At 48.1% G+C, this 25,979-nt stretch overlaps 2 protein-coding genes across 2 annotated transcripts; one reads left to right on the forward strand and one right to left on the reverse strand.

Moving 5' to 3' along the window:
• Window positions 1-5,987: 5,987 nt before the first annotated feature.
• Window positions 5,988-6,953, reverse strand: LOC140265080 (olfactory receptor 14J1-like). Its single transcript, XM_072360959.1, has one exon. The coding sequence runs from the start codon at window positions 6,951-6,953 to the stop codon at window positions 5,988-5,990; it is 966 nt and encodes a 321-aa protein (XP_072217060.1).
• A 17,464-nt stretch (window positions 6,954-24,417) lies between these two features.
• LOC140265161 (olfactory receptor 14C36-like) lies at window positions 24,418-25,383 on the forward strand. Its single transcript, XM_072361046.1, has one exon. The coding sequence runs from the start codon at window positions 24,418-24,420 to the stop codon at window positions 25,381-25,383; it is 966 nt and encodes a 321-aa protein (XP_072217147.1).
• Window positions 25,384-25,979: the final 596 nt, after the last annotated feature.

The raw sequence follows: 25,979 nt of genomic DNA on the forward strand, positions 1-25,979 counted from the left end.
AAGATTTACTAGAGCAACTGTGAGTTGAAATAAAGTCTGAAGGAAAATTGGAGTCTGAGGTAAAAGAAGAACAGTTAATAGAGGTGCTTAGTTTAGCACTGATCACTACCCCTGCAGGGACTGGGATTTCAGATGAAATAAGTGATCAAGTTCACCCTTAAGTGTGTGTGGTGCAAACCCAAGGAAGGGCTAAGGATGCAGCACCAATGGCATTCAGAATAAAGCAGGGAGCTCAGTCGGTTTGGATTAAACAGTGCTCCCTCATACTCAAATACAGGAAAGCAATCCAGCCAATAATTGATCATTTTCAGAAACTCAGGTTGTTTGTGGAGTGTGAGTCAAAAATACAACACACCCATCCTCCTGATTCGAAAACAGTACAGGAACTACCGGATACTACAAGATTCAAGGGCTAGAAACAGAATAGTGGAGGATTTATATCCATTGGTAGCATATTTATATACACCGCTTGCAAAATTATCAGGAGAATTGGCATGGTCCAATTGTGCCATCCCGTGGCACCCAGTCTGTGTTGCTGCAAGGGTTGGACTGAGGCACCAGCTCTGTCAGCCTCATCTCAATTCTGTTGTACCACAGCGGCATCTCCCGGTGGTGGGTGATGAGGTGGTAGAGGCTATCAAATTCTCGGCTGTCAGTCAGAAAGAACCTGTGGATGCTGGCGTCCTGCCGCCGGTGGATGTGACAATGCTGCACCTTCCTATTATACGAGATGGACAGAATGCAGTCACCAACGAATGTTTGGCTCTCCCTGACTAGAAAGGAGCCATCGGGGGCCCCCATCTCAGTGCAGTACTGTCAGAAGCCACTCAGCAATGTGCTGCTCACTGCGCCCTGCTTCCATCCTGCCACAGAACCATTCCTGTGTGAGATGCAGCTCCATGTTCACACTCACCTCCTTTTGCACAGCTCGTCTCCCCCTGACGCCTCCCCCTGCTGTCCTGACCAGGACAACACAGAGTGCGTTCCATGCACAAGTGATGGGGTCTTCCACCATTTGGCAATACACCGTCTGCTCCTCTTCCACCATTTGGCACTCTGCCGTCTGCTCCTCTGTATTTGCCATCTGTTCCTTTGTCAGCCATGAACCCATGGCTCCTTACCACTCACTTCAAACCACCTCAGGTTTGGTGGGACTTGCTATTGGTCTTTGTAGCATCTGCTAAGACCCACGCTAGGTGTCTCATGATTATGTTGAGAGGGTCTGTCTGGCATGGATAGTTACAGTCTGTCAGTTTTCTCCCTCCATGTCTGCTGAAATTAATGAGGGGGTGGGGGTGAGGGGACGTGTTTCTTGGAGTGTATACAGAAATGGAGGACATGGAGGTGCAGGCTTTGGTTCCAGACAGTAAAAAATTAGAAAGAGTAAAAATCAAGACACCAAAAATTGCTACAGTTCTAAGGAGGGCAGGTGGGAGAAGGAGGGTGGATTAGGGTTCAAAACAAAACAATATTTCCCACGTCCCTAGTATGGGCCATCATCATGGCTGAGCACAGGAAAACTCACAGGGGAAATGAGGCTCTGTAGAAATAGCCAAATGGACACCTACCAGTGCGACCTGGTGTAGGGAACATGCTTTGGAAGGGGGGTTGATCTCTGGAGGTCCCTTCCAACCCCTAAAATTCTTTGATTCTGTGATTCTGTGAGTAATGGGCACCTGAGACCACAGAGTTATTTAGCTGACCAAATAGACGAGCTTACCAGAAGAAGAGACAGATCTTTCTCTATTCCCCATCTATTGCAAATTCCAGAACTTAAGGCATTCCACAGTTGTGACACACCTGCATTCTCTCACTGATCACACCTCCATTTGTTCTGGGCTCTCATTTGAATAGCAGTTCCCTGAAGTCTCCAGCACACCCCCAACCAGCTGGAAAAATGCAGCTGAGGATCTTCAGGAAAGCCATGTCCTGTTAATGTCAGTGCTCACTGGACAACTGTGAGTCCCACAATGGGTCTCGTACCTGTGTGCCACCTTCTGAACACCAGTAGCACGGTGTTATCATTTTTCAGGCTGGTTTGGCCTGGTTCTATGACTAATGGGGCAGAGGGATTTCACAAAACCCACACCTCTGGAGAAGGGAAACAGAGGACCCCAAAATAATTAGGAAAAAAACAGAGGCAATGATCTGAGTAGAAACAAACTAATTTACTAAATATGGTATTGGAATGCAAAATAATCAGAGCTGAAGCCAATAAATCAGCTATAATGAGAGAGTATCTGAAAGCTGTGGACCTTACAGTAATTGCACAGTCAGGACGGGCAGCAGCGAAGGAGAAGAGCGGAGAAGAGAAAAGCCAAAGGGAAGCAAGAGAATGTCAGATGACCCAACACTGCCATATATGTGTACCCCCTGAGTGGGAATCATATCAGCACAGCAAACAGTCTTCTGGGGAATGTCGTTTCTTTTCTTTGCTGTGTGGACCTGGGGCATTAACACTTCAATTCCCAGAACACTACATGATGTGATGATGTGGAATACTGATGATCATAAAACCATGACAGCATGGCATGGAGCTGGGGAAGCACTTTGATGTGGCCACTGCCAGGCAGGGACAGATCCAAGCAGTCTGTGAGCTCCCTGCAAGGCCGCCCTTGGGCACAATCAGAGTGGCTGCCTGGGCACTCACCACAACAGCTTCCGAGTTTGGCACTTGCAGAAGTGGCTGTGGAAAGAGGAGCAGGAGAGAGTGAGAGAGACACACATCGGGGGCTCCCATGGACAATCACCTCCAGCCCCAGCCCACATCCCCCACGGATGCTTCACCTGAGCTTCCAGTGTGCAGCACAGGGCAGCAAGGAGCATCATGAGGCTGAGCACAGCTGCCTTCATCTTCCTCTCTGTTCCGGGAGCTGGTGAAGCTGAAGGAGGCAAGGTCTGCATTTATCCTCCCAGAGCCCCTCCCACTCCCCAAATGCCTTTGCGCTTGGCAGACTCCCCTGGCATGGACTGAGCCCAGCATGCAGCCACCCCCTTCCCCAGCCCCTGGAAACAGGAGGAAGCCAAGGATCAGAGGAAGAACACCGAGTGCTGGGATCCCAATGGCATTGAGACCAAAGCCCCCAGGTCCCAGCACTCAGCATACACGGCCTTTCTGTCCCCCAGATCCACCCAGAGATGACGCTGTCCCCATATCAAGGCTTTGTCCAAGGACTCATCCCTGAGTCCTGTCCGGTCCTATGAGGCTGCAAGGTGTGAGGCTGATCCTTTGGGGAACTGTGACACAGCATTTGGGGACACTGGGAGGTGAGAGGGTAACAGGGACATGGGGAGTGAGGAAATTACTGAGATTTTTGGAAGGCAAGGGGTCACAGGGATATGGGGACATGAATATGGGAACATCATGGGGACATGAGTGTATCGTGGCAGTACGGAGACATAATGGAGCACTGGTAGCCTGGTCTGGTGGTTGGCGACCCTGCACAAAGCAAGGGGATTGAAACTAGATGATCACTGTGGTCCTTTCAACCCAGGCCATTCTATAATTCTGTGTGGGCTGTGGGGACAGTTGGGTGATGGAGACACATAGACACAGGGAGGTTGGCAGTGTTCACTCATTGCCTTTGTCGTCAAGCAGGAGCTCAGGAGTGAATAACAGAACTTGGCTATGGCTGATGCGTTTCCTCCTCATTTACTGCTGCAAAACACAAAGACCACAACTTTTAGAATCATGGTATCTCAAAATCATGGATTACCTGAACCACGGAGTCAGAGACTCAAAGAATCAGCAAGTCAAGGAATCACAGAACCGCAATATCACAGCACCATAGAACTATAGAATCGTGGCGTCATTTGGGTGGGACAAGACCACTCAAGTCACATCAGGAGATGTGTCATGTATGTTCTGCTGTCTTTATATAGCCAAGAGCAGAAGTCCCCATGTTACATCCAGAAATCTGCATTGCATGTCTGAGATGGCAGTAGTGCTGCCTCAGTCCATGAGGACAGTTTGCCATTAGGACACGCAGGCATGGAATCCAAGGCTGAGGGTGAAAATTGGCTGAAGGTACCTGAATAGATTCTGAAGTAACTGGGCTGTGTGCCTGAGCTTCAGCAGAACAGAGGTGTCCTACGGGTTTTGTTCCTGTGATGACCCAACCTCCTGTCATGGCTTCAAAGAAAGTGAGTCTTGTTTTATCCAGATGAAAGGAAAGAAATAATAGAGAGCTGATAAATGGCTTAGAACTGCAAACAACTCAAGGATTCTACAAGGAAACATGATATCTCAATTTGAAGTGCTTCATTGGACAGAACAGCATGCTGGTCACAGCTTTCACGGGGCATTTCCCATAAACAGGAGAGCTGCTGTGGGTCATCTCTGAGAAGAACACGTGAATGTTTACTTTGGAAATTGCCCAGAGAGCAGCCAGCTGGAAGAGTTTCCTTTGGGCTGCTTCTGCTCTGCGCAGTATTTGTCAGAGCTGATCAGTGCTGCCTCATTCACTGCACTTAAATGTAATGTGAAATTGGCCCTACTCTGGGGTTCTTTTGGAAAGAACCAACCAATTGCCCGTATCGCCATCACTGAGGAATCTTGACTGAGGTGCAGTACAGACTGTCTTTGAGATCAATGCAAAGCAGACGGATGACACTTGATAGCAACTTCACGTGAAAAGTTCTTATTAGGAAAACCCCTTGGTTGGATTGATGACATCTAAAAAGAAATACTCAGGCTTTTGTAACAGTCAGACACTGAATGAGTGAAATGTGACGTGGTCTGAGTTCTCAGGCTGCTCAGCAAACAGCCTCCCCTGCAGCAATCTCCCCATCACGGCATCATTTTGGTTAGAAATGACCTCTCAGGTCATCCAACTGTTAACTCAGATAAGAGCTGCATCTAAAGTAATGCCCCCTCTTTTGTTACCTGGGCCATAAGATCAAAGGAGGATGTTGGAGATGTGTCTGTAGAGGTTGAACCCTCCCATCAACATCCCATTATGTGTTGCAGCCGTGTGACAGCTGTCAGCAGAGGGGCAGACTGACAGAATGGCTTTTGACATGGAAGTGCACATGAAGCAAAGTTGTGCCATTGCATTCCCACAAGCAGAAAAAGGTTGCACTTGTTGACATTCAACAATGCTTGCTGAATGCTACTGGAGACCAAAGAGTGAATGTGAACAGACTGAGGCAGTGGGAGGTGTGTTTCAGCAGTGGTAACTGTGGGTCACCTTGGCTGGTGCGGATGCTTATGAGCAGGACATGTAGGCTCCTATTTCCTCCCCTCAGTCTCCCATCTGTGTTCTTCAGGCTCCTCCTAACATTCTGTGTAAGTCAGCTCATTAGGGGCAGCTTTCTACCTACCAGGCTATGCTCCAGAATGGCTTCTTTAGGACCTATCAGAGCTTTGATCATGATTCCTCTTCCACAGACCATCCTGGAGGCAGTAACCACCTCTGAGTACAAAGTGAAAGAAGCCCTGAAGGAAGCTTGGAAACTTCTGACATGATAACCCACATCCAAGAACTTGTCCAGTGCAGGGTCTCACAGGGAATGAGGAAGAGGGGACCTGACAACCAACGTGCAAACCAGCAGCTGCTGCTGGCCTCTCAGAGGCACCGGCAGATGTGAGCCTGAAAGCACAGACCCCCGCCAGAAGCCCAGGGATGGACCGTCAGCTGTTGCAGGCTGAAGCCACTGCACAGTTTGATGAACAGCCATGTGCTTCCTGCTGGACTGTGGGTTTCTGAGACCATCCGACCCTGACAGCTCCAAAAGAAGGAGGACAGACAGAGTCACTGCATGTCCTTTATTCTGTTCAGGATCACAGAGCACCTGGTTCATTATTTAGACTATTAGTGGGCTAATGTACAAAGGAACAAACTGAATAGGAACTGACTTGACTAATGATGTTTTGGTGAAAAACATTACAGTATTTTAGAAAATGAGTAAGAATAAATAACATACAAACTGGCACAAAACAAAACAAACAAACAATTAAAGAGAGCATGATTTAGTAAAAAGCTGCATTACAAGACAATAATACCAAAAAATGGCCACTTCACTGCTTTTGAAATACATCTGACAATCACTTTCCTCACTGCATCCTTGACTTCCCTGTTCCTCATGCTATAGATGAGGGGGTTCAATGCTGGAGGCATCACTGAGTACAGAAGTGCCACCATCAGGTTCATGGATGGAGAGGAGACAGAGGAGGGATTCAGGTAGGCATACATGCCAGTGATGATAAAAAGGGAGACCACGGCCAAATGAGGGAGGCACGTGGAGAAGGCTTTGTGCCGTCCCTGCTCAGACGGCATCCTCAGCACGGCCATGAAGATCTGCACATAGGACACAACTATGAAGACAAAGCACCCGAATCCTAAACTGATACTAAAAATGACAAGCACAACTTCCCTGAGATTTGATTGTTTGCAGGAAAGCTTGAGGATCTGGGGGATTTCACAGAAAAACTGGTTGACAACATTGCCTTGGCAGAGAGGCAGTGAAAACATACTGGCAGTCTGAAGCAGGGAATTGAGAACCCCAGCACCCCAGGCAGCTGCTGCCATGGTGGCACAAGCTCTTCTGTCCATCAAGGTCCCGTAGTGCAGGGGCTTGCAGATGGCAACGTAGCGGTCATAGGACATGATGGTGAGAAGGGAAAACTCTGATGCCAGGAAGAAGACAAAGAAAAAGAGCTGTGCAGCACATCCTGCGTAGGAGATGACCCTGGTGTTCCAGAGGGCGTTGGCCATGGCTTTGGGGAGAGTGGTGGAGATGCAGCCCAGGTCGAGGAGGGCCAGGTTGAGCAGGAAGAAGTACATGGGGGTGTGCAGGCGGCGGTCGCAGGCTACGGCTGTGCTGATGAGGCCGTTGCCCAGGAGGGCAGCCAGGTAGATGCCCAGCAAGAGCCAGAAGTGCAGGAGCTGCAGCTGCCGTGTGTCTGCCAACGGCAGCAGGAGGAACTTGCTGATGGAGCTGCTGTTGAGCATCTGCTGTTCCTGGGCTTGGAGTCCTGCTCAGAGTGCAGAAGGTAATGACATGTTCAGATCATTCTCAGAGACACTCCTCCTGCTACAATATGACATGTTTTCATTCTCCTAAAACAGTGTACATTTAGCACCATTACTTGCATTTAATTTCATGTCGTTCAGCATTTTTTAAGCAGAAGCAGCATTTGGAGCTCTAATTTTCCTCTTCTTTTTTTTATATTACTCCGTCTGTCTGGATATTTTTATCTGTTTCATGTCTCATATGTTTACACCAACTGCTCTCAGAACCCCCCAAGCCCAGCCTCTGACTTTTAATTTCTGTGTGAAAAAGCTGCCTGTTGGCAGGTTAGGTGAATTATTCTTGTCTTCAGAAAATGATTATAATTACAACTGGTTCCACCCTGCGAGAAAGGAGAGATTGAAAGAAAATCACGTGTTTCACAATACAACTTTTGGATGGAAGGAAAATTCTCAGAGCTGTGACAGCCCCTTTCAGATTTCTGCCTCCAATCATTTCTGCCTTCCCTCAGAACAGGAAATGGGAAATCCCAGCCTTGGCTCTCCTCTCACAAAGTACCCTCACAAACATCCTGCTGTGCAGTGGAGCTGTGATCCCCTGCCCCAGGCAGCAGCTGTGGCAGCACAAGCCCTGCTGGGGGGCTCCTTCTCCCCACACGTCTCCCCACAGCACCCTGGACAGCTCCCCGGGCAGGCTGAGTGCTGAGCCTGGCAGGCGGCAGAGTCCCATAGCCGGCACACAGCCCCTGGGGCACAGCAGGGACCCTGCTCTGCAGGACAGCCCTGGGCACCCGCCTGCAGCCCCATATGCACAGCCTGCAGCTGTGCTGGGACACGCAGCCCTCAGGGCTGTGCTCTGATGCTGCAGCACAGAAGCCCTCAGCTCAAACAGAAGTCTTTTTCCACAGTAAAGAAACATGCAGTGCCTGCAGCCAGATCTGCTATGGGACGTCCCAGTTTAGATAACCCTCTATTAAAAGCAGCTGCATTGCCTACTTCAAGAGACTTACCGTGTCGTGGTCTTTGAGCAATGCTCCTGCAGTCAGCTCACAGCCCGCTCACACCGTACACATCCTGTAAGCTCTCTCCAGTTTCTCTCTTCTCTGTCTGTCTCCTGCATGCTGTGCTGTGCATAAGAGCTGCTCCTGGGCACAGCTCTGTCTCTCTACAGCACTGCCCACTTTTATGAGCTCCCTGTGTCCCAGGAGCCTGGCCCAGCTCAGCAGCAGATAATGTCATTTTTATCCTACCCACTCATGTCCCCTGACACGTCTCTGCATCTTCATAGCCAACAGTTCCTGAAAGACAACAGCATCACGACTGTGCTTTAAGTTCTGCTGAATTAACCATCTCAGTTTCCTGCGATTGACACCTCCTTAATGAGCTAAGGATCTGTGAGGGGAAAGGCCTATTGTTGGCCATCCTAGTGACATCAGAGGCAAACATTTAGGGCATCTCAAAGTGCCTCTGTCACCCATCTACACGGAGCATACAGAGTTACCCATGTAACATGTAGAGTTGGGAAGTTGAGGAGGACCATTGTCCACATAGTAACGGAATAGAACACATTGGGGACACCCTGGATTGATATCATTTGCACAGTGCTGCTTTAATTCCTTCTTTAAACACAATGATAAATAAACAATAAATGTATTTTGGATACTTCCTCTTTAAATTCTCTCCAGTTACCTCTCCATTTTGCTGAACATGTTCTGAAAACTTGAAGAAAATAACAGGAAGGCACAAGGCACAGGAGGCACTTCAGGTTATAATGGGCCCCAGGCGGCATTTGCTGCTGAGTCCATCAACCTCCAGTGCAGACAGAAGAAGTTTGCACAGAGTGCTCAACAAGACAAAGGCAGAAGTAACAGTGAAGTTTCTTGGAGTATTAATGGGCCCACTGAGGAACATTACCAAGCCAGCTTCCCAAGGGACTTGTTAGAGAAGATAATTGGAAGCCATGAGTACAGGCAGGCAAAGACACTGACATGGTGGCTTTCATGCTACGAAACATCTCCTTTGTCTTACGAAGCAGACAGGCCAAGCCCTGATTCCCAGACCCTTGGCAGGGAGATCCTGTCCCTCATGTTGTCTCAGGGCCCTTCCTGGGGCAGTGGGATGGAGGTCTGTATGATTTCAAAATAAAGACATGAGGACAGAAGATCCCAGGCTCTTCATGGGGTGCAATGATGCTGTGAAGTTCATGTCCCATGTGTGCCCTGTGTTTCCTTGCAGGATGTGGGATGTGAGAAGGACCCAGTGTACTTGTGTTGACTGCAACCAATGACAGAATTGTCCTTCAGCTGTTTTTCCATAACTCCCACCATCATTTCATCCAAAATTTTACCAGGCACTGGAGTGAGAGTGACAGGTCCATAATCGCCCGTGTCATCTTTCTTGCTCTTCGTTATAATGGGACAACATTTGCCAGCTTCCTGTCAACTGGCATGACCCAAGACTTACTTTGATGCATTTGAAATGAGAGCCCAGAGCATACTAAAGTGTCCTCACTGCAAGAACGTAGATGTGCCATAACTTTGCGATGCCTTGAACTCCAGAGTATGACACAGATGGAGCAGGGAGGAAGATCTGCCTCTTCTGTTGAGAGCACATTCATTTGGTGAGTAGAACATCAGTACATGCTCCTCTGGGATAGGTGCAAAAGACACACTGGGTGCCCTAAGCATGGGGCTGTGGTAGCATTTAGGATGGCCACGAGTACCTCCCTTCTGGCTCTCAGCTGTTGCTCAGGAAAGAGGTGTCTATCTCAGAGATTTTCTGTCACAGTTTACAAGCACTAGCACACAACTAGGATCACCCCAGGCACCTTGAGCATCACTGAGAGTCTGTGTACAAGCAATGTGTTGTGGTCCCTGTTGAATAAAGACCAAGGATTCAGATGAGGGACTCACTCACAGACACCTCATTGTACACATCTGAATTGAGCTAAGTGAACTCCCTGCTCCCATGGTTCTTTGAGGAACTGATCCCAGTTCAGCCCCAGGGTTTCCAGCTGAGGATGCAATGCCTAACTCTAGAGTTAGGATGGGATGGTCAGATAATAACAGGACAATGGAAATGGCTTTAAATCAAAAAGGGGAGTCATAGGTTAGATGTTAAGAACTTATTTTTTACACAGAGGCACTGGATAAAGTTACCCTTAGAGGCTGTAGATGCCTAATGGATGGGATCCTGGGTTTACTGTGGGTTTACCCTCCCATCAATCCAGGTTTACTCATCCTTTTCTCTAGGCCAACTCACACTTTACTCAAGGATTTACTCACAATTTTCTTGGTTTTTCCTCCTACTTTACACCTCGTTTTACAAATTTACATTGATTTTACTCACATTTTACTGTTGATTTTTCCCACACTTTATTTGGTTAATTGTTGTAGCCCTTAAGACCACCAATCAGAGCCAGCCAAGTGTTTACCAGCTTGACCCAAGTCAAAGAAAAAGAAGATGACGGCCTTCATCTGAAAGACCACAAATGAACCACCAAAAGATTTGCATGTGTAAAAGAACTGAGACCTGGAGAGGGAAAAATGTCCATCGTTTTGGGGACTCATTGTTGTGGGAGACAGAGAGGTCAGCTTGGCCTCACCGAATGACAGTGACAGAAACTAAACTCACTGACAGTGAGGCTCTGGAAAAGAGACAAGAGGTCTGAAGAAACAGGGGTGTTTTGTACCTCAGCATACAATAAGCTCTCTGCTTGACTTGCGGAATCAAACTCTATAGCCCGAGAGATGTAGAGTAGGTATGTTTATTTCAGCGGTGCTGAAATTTCCATGCAGGGTGCAAGGGGGATCGCTCCTCCTAACTGGCACACCAGCAAGCAAAATTGTTTCATATTTGGAAGCCAAGCTCATACATATTCATCAGATGTCCTGGAAGCCATCTACATATTCATAATTTTCCTGAGAATTCATTTGCATACTGCCCCTCCCCTTGGTGCATGCACTGTCCACAGCAGGGGGCTCCTCCTGGTGGTTGCTGGATGAAGGCTCGACGTCTTCCTGGCGAAGGCTCAAAGTCTTCCTCACTCTGCCCTTTTCACGCCGCTGCAGCTTCACAGAAATAATCTGTTTCCAGCTGGTCCCTTGCCCAGAGTTCCCCATAACGCTGACAGTGGAGTTTCAAAATATTGCTATGGTTGAGACACTGCGCGGTTTATTTAATCGATTCTACACAGGCATTCATATCCCCATACCCTGTCTCAGTTTCAGATGTTTGACTGAGATCCTTTAGTTCAGCAACTATTACAACTGCAGGATTTTTAGGAAGATTTTCCACTCTCTTTTCCCCATCCTGGACATTCTGAGTACGATCGGGGAATGAATCCCATACAGCTATCCTGAAAAGGTATTGGTTCAAACTAGCATATAATGAAACCATCCTTTTCCTTGGGAGTTCAGAGAAATCCATTTGCCATTGTTGCCCAGGGTAAATTCCCTTCCCTGTTTGTTCCACAGAACACTGGGGCCTGTTCTAGGATTATTCTGTAAACAAACCTCACATTGCTGCACTACTTATTCAGTGGTGGTGTATAACTTCCGAGCCACAACACTCCAAGCCAGCCCCCCCTTCCCTCCTCCGAATTAATTTCAGCAGACATGGAGGAAGAAAACTGACAGACTGTAACTATCCATGCCAGACAGACCCTCTCAGCATAATCATGAGACATCTAGCGTGGGTCTTAGCAGACGCTATAAAGACCAATGGCAAGTCCCACCAAACCTGAGGTGGCTTGAAGTGAGCGGTAAGGAGCCATGGGTTCATGGCAGACAAAGGAGCAGATGGCAAATACAGAAGAGCAAACAGCAGAGTGCCAAACAGTGGAAGACCCCATCACTTGTGCATGGAACCCACTCTGTGTTGTCCTGGTCAGGACAGCAGGGGGAGGCGTCAGGGGAAGACGAGCTGTGCAAAAGGAGGTGAGAGCGAACATGGAGCTGCATCTCAAACAGGAATGGTTCCATGGCAGGATGGGAGCAGGGTGTGGTGTGCAGCACATTGCTGAGTGGCTTCTGACAGTACTGCACTGAGATGGGGGCCCCCGATGGCTCCTTTCCTGTCAGGGAGAGCCAAACATTCGTTGGTGACTGCATTCTGTCCATCTCGTATAATAGGAAGGTGCAGCATTGTCACATCCACCGGTGGCAGGACGCCAGCATCCACAGGTTCTTTCTGACTGACAGCCGAGAATTTGACAGCCTCTACGACCTCATCACCCACCACCGGGAGACGCCGCTGTGGTACAACAGAATTGAGATGAGGCCGACAGAGCTGGTGCCTCAGTCCAACCCTTGCAGCAACACAGACTGGGTGCCACGGGATGGCACAAGAGGGACCATGCCAATTCCCCCGATAATTTTGTAAGCGCTGTATGTGGATATGCTACCAATGGATATAAATCCTCCACTATTCTGTTTCTAGCCCTTGAATCTTGTAGTATCCGGTAGTTCCTGTAAAGTTTAATAATCGGGAGGATGTTTGCGCTGTATTTTTGACTCACACTCCACCAACAACCTGAGTTTCTGAAAATGATCAATTATTGGCTGGATTGCTTTCCTGTATTTGAGTATGAGGGAGTACTGTTTAATCCAAACCGGCTGAGCTCCCTGCTTTATTCAGCCATTGGTGCTGCTTTATTCAGCCATTGGTGCTGCATCCTTAGCACTTCCTTGGGTTTGCACCACACACACTTAAGGGTGAACTTGATCACTTATTTCATCTGAAATCCCAGTCCCTGCAGGGGTAGTGATCTGTGCTAAACTAAGCACCTCTATTAACTGTTCTTCTTTTACCTCAGACTCCAGTTTTCCTTTAGACTTTATTTCAACTCACAGTTGCTCTAGTAAATCTTGCCCTAGCAAAGGCTTGGGGGAATGTGGTATATACAAATCTTTGTGTATTCCTATCTGTTTACCTGGAATAAATTGTAAAGGCCTAAGAAAGTAAGCCTTTTCACTTTGGGGCAGTAGTTTGTACTGCTGTTGTAAAATCATATATGCACAGTAAGAAGCACCCATATCCACCAGAAAGTAAACCTCTTTATTCTGCTCCCCTAGCTACTGTTTCACCAGTGGATCTGCTAGGGTAAACTTTGCAATCGAAGATGGTACCCTCTCACTCAGCTTGGTAGGATTACTCCACCAGTGTCCCACTGCAGTTTGCACACTGCTTTCATTCCGGTAGGGCAGAGCCCTCCCTGGGCTCATTCAGCACCCCTCCCACACCCCCACTGACCTCTTCCTGAGGGAACCTCTGGCTCCTATGTCCCTACCCCAGCTCTGCAACAGTAACAGCTGCTGTTAGTTTTAATTTCTTTACTATCTCTGTTTTTTAATCAGTTGTTTCTTTTTTCCCATCTTGCTACCCTCTTCAGCCATGACATCCCTGTTACACCTTGCTCATCTTTGTCTTCCTCAGCCTGAGTCCTACCCAACTTCCTCACTTTCCAAACCCTCATTATTACATCAACTACTAACATCATACTTCAGTCCCACCTCCTCCTCTCCAGAGGCTTCTGGTGCTAACACTGGGATTTCGGCTTTCCTAGATCTCTGCCAGCTCTTCTCAGTTCCTTTGCCCTGTCCTCTCCACCTCCCCCTTTGCAAGTAGTGCTCTTTGCAGCAGCAGTCTCTGACCCCAACTCACTCTCTCACTCCGAGAGTTCTGCTCTGCTCGCAGGGGAACGGTGCAGGGGGTGTTACTCTCATGTCAGTGCAAATAAAATCACTTACTGTTTAACCCTATTTCCTCTCTACACTATTCCACTATTTGTACCCTCAAGTACACTTCCACATGCCATTAACAATTACACTTTCTTATACCATCAAAACAGTTTGTCAAACAATAGCGTTCAGTTCCAGTAAACACTGTTAATACCATATAGCTTTCCTTAACATTCTGCATTGTACAGCTATAAACACCTCGCTGCTGAACCAGCATTGATTGACTCAGCTCCCTCACACACTTCCTCGCAAGCATGACATAGTATCACATAAATGGGTTGACACTCATTTGTCGGGTGGAATGTACACCTCTCCTCAGGACCCTCTTCCTAATCTATAGAGTACAAACTCCCATCTTCTTACATACAAGCAGGAAGTACATATGAGTGGACAGACAACACAGAGTCTTTCACTTTGTCTATCTCCAGACATTTCCCTCACAGGAGGAAGGAACCACAGATTGGGACTCCACGCTCGCCCCGCAGCTGTGCTGTGTCTCACTCACACCACAGTCACTCTGACATTTAGATCAAAAACCATGGTTTATTCATAATGCACAATGCTGATGATGTCTTCTAGCTGGAATCTTAATTACGCTCATACCTTGGTCAACCAGTGGAAAACTTTAAGATTTTTTCGCAGTCATCTTGACCTGTAATGATTAGATACACGGTACTGAACACTTACAAAAGATTATAATAGTGATCATACAACCTATAACCCCCACAATTACAGCTAGGTGAACCCAGGATACCATTTCACAGGATATCCACTACATTCCATACCTGTAGGAGAGACCAACCTAGGACTGTCCAATTGACAACCACCTAGCAGAGAGCACTTGCTCTTTCTTCCATGCATACCACTTACAGGTCGCCTTTTTGGGAACTCCCCCATCAGGATGTCTCTATGCAACTTATAGGCTCCCATTACCATACACATACATGGTCCACCTGTGGAGGGTTCATGTCTGTCCCCGCAGTGAACAGGTGAGGAAGGGAGTCCTTCTGAGAAATCTCAGGGTGAGCCAAAAGTGTTTCCCATCTCAACTGGTCCAGCAGCTGAACAGAGCTGGCCCCATCCGTGTCACCAAATTGACTTGGGGAATCAAACTCTATAATCCAGTTTCAGGTTATAAAGCAGAAATGCATTCATTTGGTGCTGGGTACAAAGGGAATCACTGCTCTGTCTTGCACACCAGCAAGCAGAAGCATTACATATTTAAAAGCCAAGCTCATGCATATTCAACACATTTCCTGGAACTCATCTGCATATTCACTGTTTCCTGTAACTCATTTACAAAGTGCCCCTCCCTCTGAGAGTTGCACTGTGACAGGAGGTCCAGCCCTGTGGTCACTTCAGCCCCTCCAATGAGCCCAGTGGCTGCTCCAAATTCAGTGACAGATCCTGTGGTGATTCCAGCTCTGGCAATGAGCTCTGCAATTGCTCCAGCTCCAGCAACAGCCCAACAGCTGTCTCAGCAACTACAGTGAACCCTGTGGCTGTTAAAACCCCTGCAACAACTCCTGGACTTGCAAAAGATATGCATACGTGTCAGTATCTACGCATATCTGTTTGCAACTGCATATGTTGTAGACATTTGAAAATATAATAAATATATTATATATGTATAATTACATTTGTCATAATTATTATCCATTTTGTCTTCATCACAACAAATAAACTTTAAACCACAATATTGCCCTGAGTCCCTTACAGATCTCCTTGAGACTCTTCAGTCTGACCCAGTAACGCAGTGAAGAGCACCAGAAGATCTCGAGGACTTCTCAGGGAGCAGCTCCTGAGGTACATTCCTTACACCAGCTCTGGAAGAGGCCTCTAGTTCTCTGGTCCTGCTCTGAAGGGGCCCTCTTGTTATGGCAGTGCCAGCAAGGAGACCAGCTCTGACACAGCCGTTCATATTGCCGGCTACTGACTGCAGCCCCGGAGTGCTGCTGGAGAGACAACAGGACTGTTGTGAGACACACAAGACCTTCAGGCCAGCACAAATGAGAGGATGTGAGAGCACTTGGCAGTGTAAATGGAGGAGGAATGAAAATAGTACGTTGTGCTGCTGTCAGTGGCTGTACCTCCCCCAGACCCAGACAAGGTAGGAAGAGAGAAGACAAAAGGAAAAGTATTTTTTTAAAACCTTTTAGGTGTCTTTTAATGTATTCAGGGAATCTGGTTCGATGTTTACATGAGCTCTTGGAGTGAGAAAATGGAAATTAGGCAGGAAAGATGAAGAAATTTTTGATGAAATAAGTAGCAACATTTCATTAAAAATTGCTGTATAACACTTACAGAATCAAACAATCAAAGATGCATAAAACATAAAGAACCATCACTTGGAATCCTGTGAGGAAGATGTGTGCTTTATTGAAGCATGAATAGTGAGTATTGCAACACCTTTCTGAGAGCGTGCTTGATCTCTCTGTTCCTCATGCTGTAGATGAGGGGGTTCAGTGTTGGAGGAACCACTGTGTACACAAGTGCCACTGTCAGATCCAGGAGTGGGGAGGAAATGGAGGGGGGCTTCAGGTAGGCAAAAAAGGCAGTGCTGACAAATAGAGAGACCACGGCCAAGTGAGGAAGGCACGTGGAGAAGGCTTTGTGCCTTCCCTGCTCAGAGGGCATCCTCAGCACGGCCATGAATATCTGCACATAGGACACAACTATGAAAACAAAGCAGCCAAAGGCTAAACTGACACTAAAAATGATAAACACAACTTCCCTGAGATTTGATTCTGAGCAGGAGAGCCTGAGGATCTGGGGGATTTCACAGAAAAACTGGTTGACAACATTGCCTTGGCAGAGAGGCAGTGAAAACGTACTGGCAGTGTGCAGCAGGGAATTGAGTGGCACAAGCTCTGCTGTCCATCAAGGTCCCGTAGTGCAGGGGCTTGCAGATGGCAACGTAGCGGTCATAGGACATGATGGTGAGAAGGGAAAAATCTGCGGCGAGGAAGAAGACAAAGATAAAGAGCTGTGCAGCACATCCTGCGTAGGAGATGGCCCTGGTGTCCCAGAGGGCGTTGGCCATGGCTTTGGGGAGAGTGGTGGAGATGCAGCCCAGGTCGAGGAGGGCCAGGTTGAGCAGGAAGAAGTACATGGGGGTGTGCAGGCGGCGGTCGCAGGCTACGGCTGTGCTGATGAGGCCGTTGCCCAGGAGGGCAGCCAGGTAGATGCCCAGCAAGAGCCAGAAGTGCAGGAGCTGCAGCTGCCGCGTGTCTGCCAACGGCAGCAGGAGGAACTCGCTGATGGAGCTGCTGTTGGGCATCTGCTGTTCCTGGGCTTGGAGTCCTGCTCAGAGTGCAGAAGATAATGACAAGTCCAAACCATTCTCAGTGATAATCCTTCTGATATACTATATAAGTTCTCATTTGCCTTTGGAAAATGTTCATTTAAGTCCAGAATTAGAGTTTATTTTTCATGAGATTCACTATTCCTGAAGGAGTAGAGGATTAGTGAGCTCTTAATTTCTTCTCATTTCCTAATCCCATTCCAGCCTCCTGGATATTTTCCTGTTTACTCCACCTGGTCTTTGAGACCTCAGCCCCAGCCTCTGTGCACTTCAAATTGTCTTAGAGAAAGCAGACTGTTTGCAGGACAAGTGGACTATTAATGTCTAAAGAAAAGAACTATAATTTAAACTGGCTGTATCCTTTTATAATATTTGGTAGTCTCAGATCTGTGCTCGAATTTGACAGCCTTTTAGATTTCTGCTGCCCATCCTTCCTGCCTTCCCTCAGGAAAGGAAATGGAACATCCCTGCCTTTACTCTCTTCTTGCAAAGTACTCTCACAAACATTCAGTTGTGCAGTGGAGCTGTGATCCCCTGCCCCAGGCAGCAGCTGTGGCAGCACAAGCCCTGCCGGGGGGCTCCTTCCCCCCACACATCTCCCCGCAGCACCCTGGGCAGCTCCCCGGGCAGGCTGAGTGCTGAGCCTGGCAGGCGGCAGAGTCCCATAGCCGGCACACAGCCCCTGGGGCACAGCAGGGACCCTGCTCTGCACGACAGCCCTGGGCACCCGCCTGCAGCCCCATATGCACAGCCTGCAGCCGTGCTGGGACACGCAGCCCTCAGGGCTGTGCTCTGACACTGCAGCATGGAAGCCCTCAGCTAAAGCAGAAGGCTTTTTCCACAGTAAAGAAACACGCAGTGCCAGAAGCCAGATCTGCTATGGCATGTCCCTGATTATGTTAACCCTCTATGAAAACCAGCTGCATGGTCTGCAGTGAGACTTACCGTGTTATGATCTGTCAGCAATGCTCCTGCAGTGAGCTCACAGCCTGCTCACACCGTACACATCCTGTAAGCTCTCTCCCCTTTCTCTCCTCTCCTGTCACCTGCAGGCTGTGCTGTGAACAAGAGCTGCTCCTGGGCACAGCTGTCTCTCTGCAGCGCTGCCCACTTGTATGAGCTCCCTGTGTCCCAGGAGCCTGGTCCAGCTCAGCAGCAGAGGATGTCATTTTTATCCTTCTCACTCATCTCCCCTGAGATGTCCCTGGCTCTTCTTGGCCAACAGCTCCTGAAAGACAACAGCATCTTGACTGTGCTTTGAAATCTGATGAAGTAAACACCAGATTTCCAGTGGTCAGTGATTAATTCCAGACATATGGGGAGTCCTACCAGAGATCGTTTGATGAAACAAAAAGAGTACACAGACAAGGACAGAGAGGGGTGGACTTCCCCTGTGCAGGGCAGCGATCCATCTGAGGTACTGCAGGAATCTCATCCCTAGACAGAAATCCTAGAGCTGAAATGGGATTCAGCACCCCATATACCCACAGGAGCTGGGATTCTTCTGGTTCAGTTCAGAAGTGCACAAGGAGTTGCCTTCATGTGAGCTCCTGCTCTGACTCCTCAGTCATCAGCAGGGAGGCAGTTGCTCACACACAGACGCTGGGTGATGCCCAAGGTGCCTGGGCTGCTCCTGGGTGTGTGCCAGTGCTTGTAAACTGTGTGGGAAATCCCTTAGATAGACATCTCCTTCCTGAGCTTCAGCTGAGGGCCAGAGAAGGGAAGAGGTATTCTTGGCCATCCTAATGACAACAGACCCCAGCGTTTAGGGCACCTCAAAATGTTTTTTTTCAGCCATCTCCATGGAGCAAGTAGAGTTACTCAGCTGACTAAATGGATGAGCACACTGTTGTGGTTTTGTGATTTTTGTTGTCAGTATTCCACATAAGAACATCATGCAGAACAGCGGGAGTTAAAGAGTTCACACTTTGCTTCCACGTTACCGCCTTTTTGGGCAGTTTGGGTTCTGGGACGGGAGAGGAGGGGCGGCATCCCCGGAGGACTTGTCACAAAGAGGAAGTGAGGTCAGACTCTGGACCAGACCCCAGCAGCTCTCTACCATTAGCCATCTGAGTTCACAGATGAGAAATGCACGTGCTTCCCTCACACTGCTTTGGGTTCTTTTGTCTCTCTCATTTGTTTGATTTGCTTACATTTAGTAATGTACCATCAGATTGTTGCCATTCCGTTTTCTCTTTGTTAAAACAATCTGTTTGCTCTCTGCTCTTCTTCCTTTCCCGGAGCACATGGCCCAGGGCTCGATGGGTCACGAGGCAAACCCCTTCCTTTCATTTCCTTTATTCCTTTGTCTCTCCTTCTTTTTTTTTCCATTACTGGGGTCTGTGCCTCCCTGTCCCAGACTGATATCCGGAGATCACCCCCAGACAAAGCTCAAGGAGGCTAAGTGTAGATTGGATGTCAGGGGGAATTTCATTACAAGAAGAGTGCTGGAGGTGCTGGGACAGGCTGCCCAGAGAGACTGGATACCTCATCCCTAGAGGTGTTCAACACCATTTTGGATAGGGTCACCTGCTCTAGTGCTAGATCTGGAGGTTGCTGACCCTGCCTGTGGCACGGGGATTGGAACTTGATGATCCTTGGGGTCTGACGTATTTGCCAATTCACCCGACTTATCCCGGGACCTCGACTGTCCGGGGGAGAGACACAAACATGGATGCCATGATGTCTTCTCTCAATTTATTGCTGCGTCACATTCCTTATATACCATCCTAAATCCCACACAGACACGTACACCCACTGCGCAAAACCCGATGCACGCAAGAGAACCTGTACGCACACATACCTAAACCCCCCGCCCACTAACTCTTAAGCTACAGGCCTAACTCAGCTATTCTAGAACACTCCATCTACTCAGAACTACTGTATGCACTCATAAATCCTTACAAAGACAGCTTAGTACCCCAACACAAGGCACTGCAAAGCTATGGCACATCTATGTTCTTTCGCTGATGACACCTTAGTTTGCTCTGGGCTCTCATTTCAATGCCATCTACATAAGCTGAGGGTCATGCCAATAGATAGGAAGCTGGCAAATGTTGTCTCCTTGTAAGAAAGAACAAGAAAGGAGACAGGGCCAATTATGGACCTGTCAGTCTCACTCCAGTGCCTGTTAAAATTATGTAGAAAATGATGGTGGGAGTGACTGAAAATCAGCTGAAGGTCAATTCTGTCATTGGTCGCAGCCAACACAAGTTTCTGAGGGGACAGTCCTGTTTAAATTCAGGTCATTTATGACACGTTTATCCATTTAGCTGACAAAGGGAAGCCAGAGATGTAATCCTTCAGGATTTCAGTCAAGCTTTTGAGACTATTTCTCACAGCAACCTTCTGGACAGAATGTCCTGCATATTGCTAGAAAGAAACAGAACGTGGTCAGTGAACAGTTGGCCAACAGGTCAGGCCCAAAGGATTATAGATAGTGGGTTCCATCTGGCTGTTAGATGGTCACGATCAGGGTTACCAAGGACTCCATTTTCGGGCCACTTCTCTTTCATGTTTTTGTGGATGACCTGAATGCAGGCCTAGAAGATTTTTTAAGCAAATTTGCTGATTGAAGGTGCTGTTGCCTCCACTGAGAGAGGAGAGGACTTGCAGAGAGATGTGGACAAGTCAGAGAAGTGCAATCAGCAGCAGCCCTAATAGCCTTGTGACTACTATTAGGTGTTTCCACAGCCATCAGCTTAACACCAGCCCTCGTGTTTTTCCTACAAGGAGGCGAGTCACCCTTCTCCTTCACCAAGGGCCAAGACCTTGGGGCTTAGAAGCACACCCCTCTCCTGCAAGCACAGAGACATTGCATGCAGTTTCCATTTTGGTGGCCCCAGCTACTGCCCCACCCCCCTTCATACCTAGTTTAAAGCCCTCTGGATGAACCTACTCAATTCTCTCCTTAAGATCCCTTTTGACCGGTGGGACCCAAGGTCAAAAAACCCAAACCCCTGCCGGGCACACCAGTCTCGGAGCCAGGTATTGATCTGTTGGCCCGTTATATTGAATCCCTCATTCTTCCCTGAAGCAGGAGGGATAGAGATGAACACAACTTGTGCTCCCGAACCCTTTACCTGTCGCCCCAAGGCTCTGAAATCCTTTTGCAGAGTCCTCATGGAAGTTCTGCCTAACTCATCACTACAAACTTGGAACAGTAATAGGGGATAGTAGTCAGTGGGGTGGACTATGGAAGGAATTTTCATCCTCACATCCTTAACCCGGGCACCTTGGAGGCAGCAGACCTCCCTATGTAGAGGGTCTGGTCTACATATTGGCCCTTCTGCTCCCTTCAGTGCAGAGTCACCAATAACAATGACCCGTCATTTTTTCTTAGTTGGTGAAGTTCTAATGGTGGGTGAAGAGCGGTTGGACTTGGGGGGCACCAACAACTAAGGAGTACCATCATCACCACCATAGTCCAGCAGTCCCTGCAAGAAAGATGACAGAGGTAATTACGGACCTGTCTCATTCCAGTGCCTGGTAAAATTATGGAGAAAGTGATGGTGAGAGTGATTGAAAAGCACCTGAAGAACAATTCTGTCACTGGTCACAGCCAACACAACTTCCAGAGGGGAAGGTCCTGTTTCACTATAGGTCTTTTGATGACAAGGTTATCCATTTAGTTGACCAAGGGATGCCAGTGTGTTAGACGGTCACCCTCAGGGTTCCCCAGGGCTCCATTTTAGGGCCACTTCTCTTTCATGATTTTGTGGATGACTTGCATGCAGGACTAGAAGATGATCTGAGCAAGTTTGCTGATGATACCAGATAAGGAGATGCTGTTACCTACACTGAGGGTGGAGAGGACTTGCAGAGAGATGTGGACAAGTCAGAGAAGTGGGTACCAGTTGGTCCTAAGCACCAAGTACATAAAGCATAACAAGAACAGGTGCCAGATTGTGCACCTGGGTAGGAGCAACCCTGGACATAAACACTGACTGGATACGAGACACTGGAGAGCGGTCTGACTGAAAACAATTGGAGGTCATGGTCAGCATCAAATTGAACGTGAGTCAGCAGTGTGTCCAGGCAGCCGGGAAGGCCAACAATCCATTGGAGTGCATCAAGCAAGGTATTGCCAGCTGGGTAAAGGAAAGGATCATCCCTCTCTGCTCTGCACTGCAACAGCCTCACCTGGAGCACTGGGTGCACTTCTGGGCACCACAGAACATAAAGGACATCAAACTATGGGAGAGTGTACAAAGGAGGACACTGGAAATGAGAGATCTGAAGTTCAGAGTTTCATTTGGATTGACTGCTTGTTCAGACTGGGCCCTTCTCACATCCCACAGCCTGCGAGGTCACACAGGGCACACATGGGACATGCACTTCACAGCATCCTTGCACCCCATGAAGAGCCTGGGATCTCCTGTCTTTCATTTAACATCATACAGATGTCCATCCCACTGCCCCAGGAATGGCCCTGAGCCAACATGAGGGATAGGATATCCCTGCCAAGGGTCTGGGAATCAGGAAATGACCTGTCTGCTTTGTATGGCAAAAGAGGGGTTTCTCTGCTTCAGAGCCACCATGCCAGTGTCTTTCCCTGGCTGTACTCATGGCTTCCAATTATCTTCTCTAACAAGTCCCTTGGGAAGTTGGCTTGTTAGTGTCCCTCAGTGGGCCCATTAATACTCCAAGTAACTTCACTGTTACTTCTGACTTTGTCTTGTTGAGCACTTTGTGCAGTCTTCTCTCTGCACTGGAGTTCGATGGACTCGGCATCAAATGTGCCCTGGGGCCACTTACCACCTAAAGAGCCTCCTGAGCCTTGTGCCTCCCTGTCATCCTCTTCAGGTTTTCAGAACTTGTTCAGCAACATGGAGGGGTACCTGGAGAGAGCTTAAAGTGGCCAAATCCAGCAGGCGTTAATTGTTTATTTATTTATATTTGAGTTTAAACAAAACATTAAAGCAGCACTGTGCAACTGGTATCAATCTGGAATGTTCCCAATGAGTTCTGTTGTGTTACTGTGTGGACAAATGTCCTCCTCAACCTAACCAACTAATTTCTACTCACATTGGCCCCATGGGACTTGCATCACTTTTTTTCACATCACTCTTCTCTGCCTTCACCCGCTCAGTGTTAAAACTCCTTTGCACCAACTCCCACTAGCTTTCTACAGAAAACCAGCTGCACATGTAAAAGGAAAGATTTCTCTTTTTTTTATTTTTGGCCAACAAACAGCAGGAAAGGTGTTGCAATTGAATGAACAGTAAAACACAGTGATCAACTGCATGCCATGTCCATGTCGCTTTCATTGAGGTTTGTCTTTCACAGGGAATATTTGTACAAGAAATGAGTTAGACACAGTCATGATGCCGTTTTCTTTCAGGAGCTGTTGGCCATGAGGACCCAGGGATATCTCAGGGGAGACAAGTGGGAAGGATGAAAATGTCATCATATTTTGTTGTGCTGGGCCGGGCTCCTGGGACACAGGGAGCTTATAAATGTGGGCAGCGCTGCAGAGATAGAGCTGTGCCCAGGAGCAGCTCTTGTGCACAGCACAGCCTGCAGGTGACAGAAGGAGAGGAGAGAAAGGGGAGAGAGCTTGCAGGATGTGAACAGCGTGAGCGGGATGTGAGCTCACTGCAGGAGCATTGCTCACAAACGATGACACGGTAAGTCTCACTGCAGGCTATGCTGATGCTATTCATAGAGGGTTAACTTAATCAGGGACATGCCATAGCAGATCTGGCTGCAGGCACTGCATGTTTCTTTACTGTAGAAAAAGACTTCTGTTCCAGCTGTGGGTTTCCGTGCTGCAGTGTCGGAGCACAGCCCTGAGGGCTGCGTGTCCCAGCATGGCTGCAAGGTAATTTGCAAGATGAGATCCAAGGCAGGGATTTTCCTTTTCCTGTTTTGAGGGAATGAGAGAGGACAGGAGGCACAAATCTAAAAGAGGCAGTCATCTTTGAACACAGCAATGAAACACCTCAGTATTTCTTCTGTCCATCTGTTGTTTTGTGAACAGTCACACAGGTTGTGCTTTCAGACTCTCCTTCCTGAAAGGATACGATCAGTTTCTGTTCTCCTCGTTTTCTGCAGACATTAATTGTTAACCTGTCCTGTAAACAGTCTGATTTCTCTAAGACAATTTGAAGTGCACAGATGCTGGGGCTGGGGTCTCGAAGAGCAGCTGCAGTAAAGAGGAAAATATCCAGGAGGCTGGGATATGATTAGGAACTTAGCAGAAGGAAAGAGCTCCCTAATCTTCTACTCCTTAAGGGATGGTGAAGGTCATAAAAATAAATACAAGTTCTGGAGTTAAATGGCCATTTTTCAAAGGGGAAGGAATAAAGTATACTACAGCAGGAGGAGTGTCTCTGAGAATGGTCTGGACTTGTCATTATCTTCTGCACTCTGTACAGGACTCCAAGCCCAGGAACAGCAGATGCCCAACAGCAGCTCCATCAGCGAGTTCCTCCTGCTGCCGTTGGCAGACACGCGGCAGCTGCAGCTCCTGCACTTCTGGCTCTTGCTGGGCATCTACCTGGCTGCTCTCCTGGGCAACGGCCTCATCAGCACAGCCGTAGCCTGCGACCGCCGCCTGCACACCCCCATGTACTTCTTCCTGCTCAACCTGGCCCTCCTCGACCTGGGCTGCATCTCCACCACTCTCCCCAAAGCCATGGCCAACACCCTCTGGGACACCAGGGCCATCTCCTACGCAGGATGTGCTGCACAGCTCTTTCTCTTTCTCTTCTTCATGTCAGCAGAATATTACCTTCTCACCATCATGTCCTATGACCGCTACGTTGCCATCTGCAAGCCCCTGCACTATGGGACCTTGATGGACAGCAGAGCTTGTGCCACCATGGCAGCAGCTGCCTGGGGTGCTGGGCTTCTCAATTCCCTGCTGCACACTGCCAGTACATTTTCACTGCCTCTCTGCCAAGGTAATGTTGTCAACCAGTTTTTCTGTGAAATCCCCCAGATCCTCAAACTTGCCTGCTCAGACTCCTACATCAGGGAAGTTGTGGTTATCATTTTTAGTGCCGTTTTATTCTTTGGCTGCTTTGTTTTCATAGTTGAGTCCTATGTGCAGATCTTCCTTGCTGTGCTGAGGATGCCCTCTGAGCAGGGACGGCACAAAGCCTTCTCCACGTGCCTCCCTCACCTGGCTGTGGTCTCCCTGTTTCTCAGTTCTGGCTTTTTTGCATACCTGAAGCCTCCCTCCGTTTCCTCCTCATCCATGGACCTGATGGTGGCACTTCTGTACTCCATGGTACCTCCAGTAGTGAACCCTCTCATCTACAGCATGAGGAACCAGGAAGTCAAGGATGCAGTGAGGAAAGTGATTAACAAATGTGTTTCACAAACATTCGACTGCCCATCATTTGGAATTCATGACATGTAATGCAGATTTTACTGATGCAAACTCTTTGTTTTGTTTTGATCAACTTTTGTAACTGTAATTTATTATTATTATTATTTTAATACTGTTATGTTTTTCACTGAAACATCATTACTCAAACCAATTCCTCTTTAACTTGTAACTTTGTAGTAGCCCAGACGCACTGTACATAATGAACCAGGCTCTCTGTGTACCTTAACAGAATAAAGGACATACAGTGACTCTGTCTGTTCTCCTTCTTGTGAGACATTTCTGGAGCTGTCAGGGTCGGATGTTCTCAGAAACCCACAGTCCAGCAGGAAGCACACAGCTGTTCATCAGACTGTGCGGTGCCTTCAGCCTGCAACAGCTGACGGGCCATCCCTGGGCTCCTGGCTGGGGTCTGTGCTTTCAGGTTCACGTCTGTCAGTGCCTCTGTGTTGTGGCTTTGTGATTTCTGTTGTCAGTATTCTACAACAAAACATCGTGCAGAACAGTGGCACTTAAGGATTTAATATCCTCTTTCTGTGTTACCACCGTTTGGGGCATTTTGGTTTCTGGGGTGTGGGGGCGCAGGTTCGGCATCCCTGGAGGACTTGGTATGAAGAGGAAGAAGAGTG

Source organism: Excalfactoria chinensis, unplaced genomic scaffold, assembly GCF_039878825.1.
Source record: "Excalfactoria chinensis isolate bCotChi1 unplaced genomic scaffold, bCotChi1.hap2 Scaffold_68, whole genome shotgun sequence".
Taxonomy (NCBI): Eukaryota; Metazoa; Chordata; class Aves; order Galliformes; family Phasianidae; genus Excalfactoria; species Excalfactoria chinensis.